Here is a 13,559-nt window from a genome sequence, read left to right as displayed (position 1 = left end):
AATGCCGTAATAATAATGAAGGGAGGTCTGAGATCTTATTAGTTACCTGGCTGGTGTCTTTGGAATGAACAGCACTGGGTGTCCGGTGACCTTTGGCTATATAGTACATAGTGCACCTTTGAAATTAAATATTGATAAATAAATTCTGGCATAACCATAAAGAGTAATAATAGTTCGATTACATGTAGGCTTGTTGACAAGTATAAAAATATGAATGATGAAGCAGTAACATCATCTTCTTGTAATTAAGTGATCTTGGGTTTGATACCTGATGCAGGCACATGGTGGTGCAGATTCCACTTTAAACGGTAGGCCTACTTTAGTATTATACGGACTACCTCATTTCAGACCGTTTGTTTTCTGGGAAAGCAAAAGAAACACTTATGGACAAAATAGGAACACTGTATTTGAAAGTTTACAATATATAAATCATACAATTAACCTTTTGTTAAATGTGATTTTCAAAAGTCAGATATATCACCAAGAAGCTTGTTGAAAGCATCCACACCAGAGGCAGCCACCGCTGATCGCCACATGTATTCCGCCAAATATGATTCCCACTTATCGAACCTAACCTAACCAAATGACTCATGTTTGCGAGGGGAATATAATTTAACGTAGACAAATGAGGTAGTATGTATAATACTAAAGTACCCTTTAAATTGTAGGTCCAGTCTTGATTAGTCTATTTGTGCATAAAATGGACTTAATAAAAACAAGAACTCATAACTCAAATATGAAAATAATCAGATACGTCCTAAATGGTAAAAACACAAGATCTTTACATGATGTTGAAGGCATATTACAGCTGAGAACTGTACCAACAAACTTCATAAAGCCAAAAGAACATTGTGTTTAAATCTTGAAACATTGCACATATCAATACTTTATTATATGAACAAATTAGAGGTTCAAAGACGTTGTAATTCCTCAGTTTGGGCTTTTTTTTAGAGTGTAAATATACCTTGTTGGGGTGAAGCATTTGCTGCATATAAGCGAACAACAAACTGAGGCAACATGATGCACAAAATTGAGAAAATGGCTCAGTCTGAGCAAAACGCAAGTGACACATGCAGCTTGTCATGTCACTTTGGTTTGAAAGGTTCAATTGATTATTGAGGGTTCACTTCCAAGCAACATGTGTTGCTTGTTGCTTCGGTGTGAAATGCCTCTTAGGGGCATAACTCCTTAGCTGGCAACACTAGCAGGTCAAAATTTTGTCAACAGATGCATAACATAAGTATTTGCCATACATTTACATGAAAAATTATATGCACCTGGCAACACTACCATTGCATACCAGCTGCCATAGCTTGTTTTGCAATGGCGATAGTGAAACATAAATGTGGCTACTAGACATGCTGATTTTGTCGAGACTGCATATTCTTTTTAATCCCTATGCCTGCTTTTTATTACAGTTTGGACATTAAATGTACCAATATATCATTAAACAAATCACATAGGCTATCATAGAGTTAATAAATTTATATGAATAATTCGTGTACTTCAGATACTTCTGATTTCGCGAAATCAATGCACTTTTCAAATACACCGCAATGTACAAAAAAAAAAATCATAGCACGAGAACAAATTGTCATAGAGAATTGAATTTAGTATTATCTTTGTACTGATTGATAGTCCTCTCAATGGAAGTGTATTTACATTCCCTCCCAATGATGAAAGTTATAAAATAGAATAAAATTTTACCAAAACAATCTTATTCAGTAGTCAGCATGGCCATCAAAGAAAACTGAAGCGAATGAAAAATGTGTTGCGTAGTATTGTAATGTTCCTACAATCATGCAAACTTACATTAAAAATAGTTAAATATTTCTTTAAAAAGAAGCAGTATATCAATCTTAATACATAAAACTGGTTCAAGCATCAGCCCCGTGGATGTAAATCATTTAATTTTTCAGGCAATCACCACGAAAGACCACTCACTCATTGACGACATCTCCCCACATCTTAGAAAAGCCCATAAAATTGAATATTTCTTGTTAAATTCTAGTCCATTTTGATATCTCACATGATCCCTTATCCATTTAAGAAAATTATGTAGACTCCAAGATGGTGGCCTTCAATATGGTGACAGTCTTCATAGCATGACCTGTATGGTTTTCATCCACCTTGTCTGTCTTTCATAGGTGTGGCTCCATGCTTTTGGCCCACCCTGTATACATATGTATTTAAATTGTGTAAATATATGCTGTAGCATGAAAATACACCAAGGTAGTTTTCTTTAATAAAAGGGTTGATCAAATGAAAAGGTACAAAACAACACTGTCGGTGTAAATGAATACTTTATTCAAAGTATCCTCCATAGGCCTGAGCACATTGATCCCATTGATGAATGAGCCGAATGATTCCTTTTTCCCAGAATTCCTTTGGCCGTGACGCGACCCAGTCCTTCACAGCATCCTTGAGTTCATCGTCCGAGGTGAAGCGCTTTCCTTTGAGATGCTTTTTCAGGGGACCAAACACATGGAAGTCACAGGGGGATAAGTCCAGACTGTAGGGCGGATGGTCTAGCTGCTCCCACTTGAACCTGGCCACTTCCGCGTGTGTGACCCTGGAGACGTGTGGACGTGCGTTATCATGGAGCAGAACCACACCCTCCGTGAGCAGCCCCGGTCGTTTGTTCTTGATGGACCTGCATAGGCTGCGGAGTGTCTCACAGTACACATCAGAGTTAATGGTTCGTCTGTGTTCAAGGAATTCCACAAGTAGCGGACCTTGCACATCAACAGTCGAATTTGCCAATGTTAACGCCATCCTGTCCGAACATGCACTGCTGCATCACTTGGACGGCGCTCTGTATCGGAGCCTCTGCTCTCTCCTGCGCATGCGCGTTCCCCTGCATGCTCCGATGCCGTGTGGCAACTCCAATCGCACCCCTACATATCACGCTACGTTCTCCCATTGCGGCATCGGTATTATATAAACGATTCCGTTGTTACGACGTTTCGTGCCCTTTTCATTTGATCAACCCTTTTAGTAATAAATATAATCAATATCATTCTTTGTTGGCAGTTATAATAAATCAAAGAAAGTCTTTGTAATTGGTCATATCCGTGTTTTTAGTTAGTAACTATTAACGTAAAAAGGTAAAAAAAGGTAAAGTGTTCCCCTGTGCTTAGCACCATGCCATGAAGGCGTATAGGGGGTGTGGGGGTAATGCCCCACACTTTCTTGATCCGGTCGTGAGTGGGGATGATGTGATCAGCACCACGCCCCTGACTGCCTTTACCCCCCCAGGGTTTCCCCCGGGTACCCATGTTATTCGACGCTGGGTGGATGCCGGGGCCATTTCCAACGTTAGAAAAGTAACTATTAACGTATTAAAAAAAATAGCATAACTTTCCATATAAGCTATTGAAACCCACAACTTTTTTTCTCATAATATGTTACAACATACTTCAAGGATTATTGAAAAATAAATACAGAGGTATAAATTACTGCCTTTGGCGAAAATATGAATATCTGTAATTTGAGTTGTTGTTTTTTTTTAATATATTTTCTTGCCAGTTGAGTGTTGATTGTCATGGAGGCAGCTGTGGTGTGAGCGATTATGTTCAACATGCCATGTTTGATTCAACAGAGTTGCAATAGCGGATGCCTATGTTCACACAGGTTAATTCCAAGAAGCATAGGATTGTTTTGCTAATCTGTTTCTGAATCAACCCTGTCCAGCAAAAAGCAGTATACATGGCTCAGTGTGGAAGTGGCGTAAAACGTCATGTGACCAATGCAGGAAAAAATACATAGCCAAATTTGTTATGCCATCTATGCAAGGATTCTATGAACTCCAAAGTAATCAACAGGGAAGTTATCCCAGTACGCACACATCAGCTGCACACGTCAATGTGTACTGAAATTACTTCACATGAAGCCACACCAAGTAACAGCAGTGCACGAGTTACAAGTGGGAAATGAGGATAAGCATATGAGATATTGCAATTGGCTACTGAATGTGATTGTAGATAGCCATTTGGACCCACTGAAGTACTAATAGGTGTCCCAATAAAATTGGATGATTTAATTGTGTAATAATCATATAGTCAAAGTGAAGTACAGACATTGCCATTAAGTATGGAATACAATATCTGACAAATATCCCCAACAACTTTTGGCATATTTGCAGCTCAATTTTGCCAATGACACATCATCTCAGTTTTTACTCTGGAATTGTTTGAGGATTATTGACTGAGGATTATTGAAATTTTATGTAATCTCACAGGAAGAAATTGCCTGGTGTTAAACTGCAAGATCTTGGGGGACTTTATTGGTTACCTTTCCATGAGATCAGGAGATCAGATGGTCATGGAACTTCTGTAACAACAGCTAAGTCGATTCACATGAGTTGTTACAGGTGGCGAAGTCCTGCTGAAATCACATGTCTGAGATCCAAACCAAGCAATTCCAGCCACAAAAACTCCATAATTATGCTAAGACAATATTCACCATTGATTGTTACTGTATTTCTGGACTCGTTTTCAAAGAATTTGGAGCCATCTTACCACTCATTACCAAATGATCCCCCATAACACTATACTGTCTGCCTGAGGGAGCCCACTAAAGTCCCAAATGAACTGTAAATACCTACTCCTTCATGGACATGACTCGTTAGTACATAATTGCAATGGGAAGCATGTGGTCCCATCAAGGCCACTATTATCCACCATACAGTGTGCATCGAGAGCGTGTATCCAGATAGGTGTCAGGTTGGTTGAGTTGGTTTCCTAGCTTCCAGTGAATCATGCCTGTCAGCACAGATCTCGACTTTCCAACCTTCTACCTTCAATTCCTCTCCTTCCCCAATATCTACCTTAAGATCAGATTAGATGGTAATGGTTCCGAATATTTTTCAAACTTTCATAGGAGAAAGACGAAGTACTGCAGAATTGTAGAAATAATTGTTACAGTAAATTTGAAGCTTTCTGCAAGTAATAACCCTGTTTGCAGTTCCAAAAAGTCCTTATTTATCTAAGAAAAAAGATGTAAAAATATCCCCGTTTCCCACCGACAAAGCATTCCACAGACTACTGAGAACACTAGACTCGAAGGGGTGTCATGCTTGAGACTAGCACAAACAATATAGGATATTGAAAGCATTTAGGGAAATTATTGTAATGCTAAGAGCCCTAAACCTGGCCAGCCTAACCTAACCATGAAAGCATTTGGAGATGTTATTTGAATACTAAGAGCCCTAAACTTGACTCACCTTACCTAACAATGGAACCTGTTCACACCACATACATGTGACCTAAATGGCAGCAGAAGTCCATAACCAAGACAACAGTAAACAAATGGCTGGTTGCAAGAGAAGAATCATATAGGAGTATACAGAAGTGAAAAAATATTCTCAAGCCAATAAATAGAAATCAATCCATGATAAAAATGCCTGTGTACTATGGTGAAATCAGAATTTGATTGTTTAAATCTGAATGGGTCGATTAGATGAATACTGCCAGGTTTCATATAAAGGGGCAATACTCTACTTTTTCACCAATAAATACAAATTACAAATGGAGAATGACTATTGGCAAGTACCTTAACCTTGAGTGATGAGTCTCTCCTGCATGTTAACCTCTCAGGATGGGACTTTTCAAGTGCGTGTTTTTCAAATTTGCCTCGACGTACAAAAAGAGAAAAAAGTAGCTAAATAACTATTTGTCATAGAGAGATGAAATCGGTTTGGCTTATTTATTTTCTTGAAATGACAGGGCTTTTTAGGGGAGGTGAAATTGATATCTCACAATAATTAGACAGGTTTACCAGTTGTCCCGAAAAAGTTAAACGAGGGAGTATATTGTTAATTCAAATGCATTATCTGGAGAAGATTAATATACTCTTTCTTATACATTACTATTTACATAGTGTTCCACAGGTGCACTATTCAATCCATTCACTCTCTAATTTAAATAAATGTGCACCTATAGCTTGCACGGTTGGCACTTTCTTAACACAGATATAGCATCAACTCTACTGCATGCCTACATGGTACATAATAAGATTCAAAGAGTGAAAGGTTCCCTCTTGACCACAATAAACCAAGGGGTAGCATTCTAACGAGTTTCCTTATGCAGGATGCTCTATGTTAGGCTGTTAAGTAACACCAAAAGCCAATGTCCATTTCCAAACACCACTGATCTGGAGAGAAACTTCTAACCATTGAAAAATGGTTTTTCTCATGAAATTTGGTCCTCCTACCAGATGATTACAAAGAAAGCATCAATGTGATACAAATTGTGTCTGAGGCATCTCAGAAGACAGTGGGCATTTTAAATGAACAGATTCTAACACGTGCAAGCTTCCGTCTTGGCAATAACATAACCAAGGGTAAACAAAACTAAAAATAAGTCAGGCCCCAGCCCCTTTTCCTCAGGAGCCAGTTCTTAAAGTTTATTATTATTATTTTGCAAATATGGGCTAACAAAAACACAAATCCAAATAAGATAAAGCTACACGTATTGAAAGTGTGACCTGAAAATATTTAATTTATTAATAAATACAAGATTGGATTAAAATTAATTAATTCTTGGGCCAGGATAGCCTTCCTAAAGAAAGCTCTACTGGTAACAGCATAAATAACTATGCAATACATTCTAATATATGACCAACTCCTACCATATTGCAGATTTTAAAATCCGAATAGCAACAGTGCAAAAATTTATAATTCCATTTTTATTATTTATTCTGATTTAATTATACATGTGATATAGTAAACACACAAGCATCGAAAAACATATACTGCACTATTTCTGAATCTGATTCTGAGTTGTTGTTTTAAGTCCACTTTATGCACAGATAGGCTAATCGGGACTGAACCTACAGTTTATAGTGGGATCTGAACCACTGTGCAATGTGATTCCACCAGGTATCGAACCTGGGATCTCTTGATTACAAGGTGATGATGTTATCACTATGCCTTCGGGGAGGCCCATACTCAGTGCTTGAAAAATCTTCCTCAGAGCTAGGTGCCAGGAAACCACCTACTAGCAATTGTGCATACTACGATGTTTCAAAAGTCGCGCAACAAAAACTTTGAAAATGTATATCTTGAAAAGCGTAAGAGATATTTACACCAGGTTTTCTGCATTATAAAGCCTCATCCATTGAGATATTTTTCAATGCTAAAAAATTATCAGTTTACGCCACACAGAAAATTATATAAATTAATAACTGGCGAAAGGCAGTGTTCAAATTTTTCCAGAAATGCATTTTTGAGTGAGAAGAATATGTAATAAATTATCAAAGGGTTATAATTAGATGTCGGATGCTGTCATTTGCGACCAATATTGATCATGTGCAGCATTTGATACATTTTTGACTGGCGATTTTATGGGTTGAGTGGTGAAAAAGTGTCATTTTTGGTAAGTGAGATCCGAACCACTGTGCAATGTGCCTTCACTGGGTATCGAAACTGGGACCAAAATCTCTCTTAGAGAACTTAGGATAGGATTTGAAATATTTATTCTTAACTAGCTAAAGAAACTTAACATTTATAAAAAATCAGAAAAATGAAAATTAAAATTATTCATAAAAGCTGTTCACCTTGTCCTCCACATGCTGCTTGCTGTTAAATCTATGTAGAAACTCAAAAATCACTGATAATGAACCACACGTTTGCATCTAGGGCTGAGCTATATTTCGATATAGAGTCGATATTTTTAAAATATCAAAGCATCGATATCAGAAAAATATCAATATTATCGACGTCGATATGTCGGTATCGAAATTATTCGCTATGTCGGTAACTCCGGTATAAAATTTGTCGGTATTAAAATACATGTTGGTCTGTACATGCATTATGTTGGGCTTTACGGCACTTAGCAACAATAACCAGCACAAAAGAATGGAATGTACAGGATTCACAAATCGGCTATGCTCGTTTTTAGCATTATCTCACGATCCTGTAGGTCCGAAAATCTCCATACTCGAAAGGTGTGCGGATCCCGAAAAGTCGGTACCGGGATCGAGAAAAAAAAAAAATCCCGTCCCGATCCTCTTAGAAGTGGTAAATTCTCGAGGTTTTTTGCATTGTGTCTGAAACTTCTCGGAATTTGCTAGCTTTTATTTCAGAAATACAAACAATCATCACTGAATGAGAAATGACGTGCAGAATTTGAGTTTTCCACAGTGTCGGGAAATTGCGTATTCTTTCCGTCCCGAACGTTGGGATTTAAAAAATTTCCCGTCTCGACCAAAAAAAATTTCTGTCCCGCACCATACTCGCACGCAGTGGTCGGAAGTAGCACACAACAACATTCCTGTAGATTGTAGCAAAAAATTCGCTAGAGCTACGTTTCTTCTCGGCGTTTTTAGGTAAATTTTGTTTATGGCAACAGTGTCAAAATTTTTCAACAATAACGCCTACTTGTGCATCAAGAGCGAGATAATGGCAATATGGATAATCGAGATGATAAATATCCCAGATTACAGATAAATCTTATATCCAGATAACTAACTGACACATACACTATTTTGCCAGTAATCCCGACGGAATGTGCTTACCTGGAACTGGTCTGGTGTCAGTACGGGGTAGGCCCACCATTCATCGCTTCGAGAAAGACTTTCCACCAGGTTGCGGTAAATGTCGGTCGGTACTTGCTTTCATTTCTCCTACAAAATGGCGAACAGCTTGGTGGTGGTGTTTGACCTGGATGCTCTAACTCGTCCCAAGCCACAGATGTTCAATGGGGTTAAGATCAGGGCTCTGAGGTGGCCAGTCGAGTTTATTCACTCCCATGTCGTCAAACCACTAGATTACGGGCTTTGTTTTTATGGACGAGTGCGTTGTCATGATGGAAATGAAAAGGGCCACTTCCGAACTGTTGCCACAAGGTGGGGAGCGCGGAGTTGTCTAATATTGAGACATAGGCATCGGCCTTCAGGATCCGAGAGACCAAAACCAGAGAACAAACACCATACCACGAAAAACAGACCCAAACCATGATTCCACCCTCGGCGACTTGCACGGTGTCGGTGAAGACAATACACTCCGATAAGAACCGCTCGCCGGCATTCGCCACGTCAACACACCTCGACCAGATCGCCACACCATGTATAAACCGCGTTTTTCACAACCTGTCCCGTTTCCCGAGCTTGCTGATCGCTGGCTTTCCTAGCAGAAGACCAAGCGGCATTTTGCCGCTGCAAGACCGCGTGAACTCCGTGCTGGGGAAAGCCGAAGCCAAGCTGTGAATAAAATACGCGGAAATGCACAATGTACACACAATTCCCCTTTTTGAATGTTCCAGCTAAGATGGCAGTAAACACAAAAAGGACACAAGCAAATATCACCAGAATAAATTCCATCCTGCCTGGATATCTTAAAACGCACACTAATCAGCACCACGCTTACAAAACAAGCTTCTTCAACAAGACACAAACAAAACACGTGGGAGTTAGACTGAAATGTGGCAACAGCGTCTACGTAAGCGCCTCTCTTCTGGTTCGCTCCTCGCGGCCCAGCAGACGACTTTTTCCTAGTTTCTCATTGGCACCGAAACTATCCATTCCTTGGAAACTGTCGAGCCATCGCTAGCGCGGGAAACGGGACAGGTTCTAACAAACGCGATATACAGTAGTAGCGTGATTCGTCACTCCACAGAATGCTTTGCCATTGTTATAGGGACCACTGGCGACGTTCTTTGCACAACTTTAATCGACGTGCCGCATTCCGGGTAGTAATCACTGGGTAATGTGCTGCAACTGTCACATAAAATTCCAGTGCCAGCACCTCTCGCCGGATGGTGTGAGAACTGGCATCACTTACCGATGCCATTCGAAAGTCTGTGGCCACAGTGTCCAGTGAAGCCTGCCTGTTTGACTTCACTCCACGCCGGAGCACTAACGGTCAATTTATTGCTTCCCGGGTCGCGGTTGTAGTTTTATCACTGACTGTTGCGCTTGGTATAGTTGGAGGTCTGACTCGAACGCCACTTTAATTCATAGAACGTCCCGAATGATCAGTTTCCCTCTGAGAACCACATGCCGAGTCCACGTGGGGCCCAGTATATTTTTCCCTCAAGCCTTTCCCACCTATAGCGTCCGTTTTAGGAACTGGCAGTGCTTGTCAAGTCCACGTGGAGTAAATGAGATGTTGCCAATTCAGTTTCTTTAGATATTTCATTACGTGAGGTTTGCGTTGCGGTTATATTTGTTAGGTTGTGTTCTTGTGTTGTCTTTTCTTATGTATGTACAATGTGGAGACCTTGGGAGTGTGACGTCGTCGCAGTTCGTGTTGGATGTCTAAATACTGCAGGTAAAAGTGGCAACAGCGCTTCTCAGAAAACAGACGCTGGCTCGAAACCAGATACGCATCAGGTCGGCTTCCTCTCGAACTAGATCAAAGATAACGAACTGGCATTCGAATCAGGACTTCAACAATTTCTGGAACTTGTCCGAAATCTCACAGATGGAATGCTCGAATCGGTGGACGCTGATCATACCCCTTTCAGCCTCACTCGGCTCGCACCCACGGGGGGTCAAATCGCTTTGTTTACCTCGTGATGACGAAACGACGGTAAGAGGTGAATTTAACCATTGCATCGAATTCCAAATCTATGGGCTAATGTTCCAATATGCAGATAGAAGAAAAATATCAGAAACTGAACACACGAAATCGATCACACAAATGCTCATTTCCTGTTGTAAGATGCTTTCTCCTTTATAAGCAACTAGCTGATTACCCGGCGTTGCCCGGGTATTTATTTATCCCAATCTTGTATTAGACAGGAAAATAACGAATTCGAACTATAGTGTAAAATGTAACTAATTTTGAATGTGATCGTGAATGATGTCACCAATTAGCTTAGCGACTCAGAAAACTATTGATTCGACACTAATGTGTCATTTGTGGCATTTTACTTTTCACCCCCTCTCACCCCCCATCCCGATAGGTGATGAACTTGGAGTTGAACCGCCTTGGGAGTGTCACGAAAACTATGGATTCCATTCCCAACACAGCCTGAATGTTAGACAACCTGAGAAACACTATCGTTGTGCGTATTGCATAGTCACGGATGTCTGTTTGTGTGGAATTTAATATAGGTGGTTCTCGATTATTTTTACATGTCACCCCTTCCTACCTCAACCCACCCCTAGGGGTGCCAGGGTGTCTTACCCCAGAATATTATTTCCAGATTGCAAGTGATATGTGTATCCAACTTGGTTGAAATTGCTCCAGGCGTTCGAGAGTTATGCCGGAACAAACAAATATACACACCCACACATACATCCATTTATATATATATAAATAAAAAATAAAGAAGATAGATAAACCGATGAACAGTTTATGGCTTCAGATAAATTGAATATACTGGCGGTTAGACTTATGTAAAAACGAAACTATTGATGATATTTACGCAACAGCGAAAGCAAACCACATGAAGATTAACGTGAATACTCTAGAAGGAATTCTAAAGCATATGTATTTTATTTTCAGAATTTGGAATATCATAGCGGTTTTTCGAAAGGAGAGGAAATTTCGAAAACAGCTGCCCTCGTGTCGGTCAAAGGTTCATTGTGTTCTTTCGCTTCCAACAAAGAACAACATGATTATCTGATTCTCCTAGATAAAATTACAATGGAAACGTCAAATTGAAAGATTTAGATTTGTGGGTATTATCGATATTATCAGTAACGTTGAAATCTATACCATCGGAATCGCCGATATGGATACTATCGGTCTCGTCGATATCGATATTATCGATACCGACATATACTATATTTTCGACACTCGATATCACACATCCCTAATTGCATCATACAGTTTTCAAACGCATCATACAGTTTTCAAACGCAGGATTGGACATTTGAATGGTAAAAACAGTCAATCTACACTTACCAATATTAGACCTGAGATGAGAGATGAAGTCCCGGTAAGAGCAACATAGAATTTAGGCGTCAATGTGCTCAGGAACATCGTGGCTAAAAACAAAAGAAAAAAACTTATTAGTGTCATCTTGACGGAAGATACTGGTACATTATTTTGAAATATATGTAAGTAGGTTGAAATTACAAGAAATACTAAAAAAAAAGCAACAAATAGCAGGTGACAATATTGAAGACAACAATAGTGTAGCTTCCATATCGGCAATTAATATAAAGAACACAAACGTTTACATTTTAATAGTTCACAGAACTATATATAGCTCACGATTTGGCACACACAGGAGATGTACTACATAGAAATTTCAGCAAAAATGCTAACTCGACCTGCATGAGGGCAGAGACTAAGCAGGCATTTTTTGCTGAAATTTCTACACTTAATCTTTCAGCATATCCCGTTGCGGCAGCACTAGCAGACGATTCCACACAGGTAAAACAGCGGCAACGAAAAATCAGACGAAGCCAGGCCGGTTCAGTAGCTCAGTGGTGTCGGCCTCCATGGTGGAGTGGTCAGCGCATAGCGCTAACAAGCCAGGGGTTCGGGTTCGAATCCCGGCTAGGACATGGATGTTTGTGTTTGTCCGAAATTAGAAAAACCGAGAATATAGTAAACATTGATATGAGCGAAAGTTGAGGAAATTTGTGAATGATGGGGGATTCTACCGTGTAGGGGTATTCCTTTTCTTAAAAGAAATACAATAATAAATAAAAAAATTGGTAGAGCAATGGCACGGAATGCCAGAGACCCAAGTTCGAGTCCTGGTCGAGCCTGTATTTTTCGCTGAAAAAATTCTGCGTGCCTAATTTAATTAATCACACTAGTTCTTCCATTGCTTTTTGGTTCTATCATTAATCATTTCTATCATCAGGTTAAACACAGTGACAACATACATAACTTCCATATGTTATATGATTTTTATACTTTCCTTGGAAAGAAGAGGAAAGTATTTATTTATAAAGTTTCAACAGAGTGAAAAACCATCGAAGGGTACTAATGAAGGTAATTCCAGTACATTTAACTAGATATACTTGAGATATTTGACCCAAATTGTAACTTAATTACTTATCATTAAGGCCTGAAATTTTATGTACCCAAACTCGCAAAATATATACATAAATATACAGAAAATATCAATGAAATATGTAAGTATATTAAAATATGAAACAATATATTGTTGTCATCTTCGATAACTTCCTTCATTCTTGTTCTATTTTTAGGGTCGAGTGAACCTCCCGGAAATTCCACCAGGGGCACTACCTTAACTGTTGACTTGCAGTCACTATTCCCGGAAGTAACGAAGGTTATTTGTGAAATATGACAGTAGTGAATAACAAAGTACACAAAACCTTGATATTTTTGGTGTGATTATAATACTCAAATCTATTTTAGCTTAAAACTAGATGATATGAAAGTAAGATGACAGGTTCTCACAATCAAAATCACCAATTTTTTAGAGAACTTGTATTTTGAATTTTTGTCCTACAAATATATCTGCACTATACAATGAAAACTAGAGAAATTGGACAAATATTACATTTTATACAAAACAAATATGTAATACAAAATTAATGTATATCATTCCAAACATTCCTAACACCAATATTTTTTTAAACTTTGCTTGGCTACATAGAAAGTAAAATATATGAAAATACATAAAAAT

The 13,559-nt window shown here is 39.0% G+C and overlaps 1 protein-coding gene across 4 annotated transcripts in view; it reads right to left on the bottom strand.

Moving 5' to 3' along the window:
* Positions 1-13,559, bottom strand: part of LOC145984148 (protein ST7 homolog) — a 147,824-nt gene that overhangs the window by 68,912 nt on the left and 65,353 nt on the right. For 2 of the 4 annotated variants that reach the window (XM_083117616.1, XM_083117615.1), the window contains exon 2: positions 11,855-11,937. In XM_083117616.1, the coding sequence (XP_082973742.1) occupies positions 11,855-11,937 (83 nt within the window). Of the gene's footprint in view, positions 1-11,854; positions 11,972-13,559 lie in introns of those variants that run through there. The other 2 variants (XM_083117613.1, XM_083117614.1) reach the window with 1 other exon arrangement.

Source organism: Lepisma saccharinum, chromosome 2 (genome assembly GCF_977018435.1).
Source record: "Lepisma saccharinum chromosome 2, izLepSacc3.1, whole genome shotgun sequence".
Taxonomy (NCBI): Eukaryota; Metazoa; Arthropoda; class Insecta; order Zygentoma; family Lepismatidae; genus Lepisma; species Lepisma saccharinum.
Note: the sequence above shows the minus strand (reverse complement) of the source record. Positions and strands in the feature narration are given on the sequence as shown.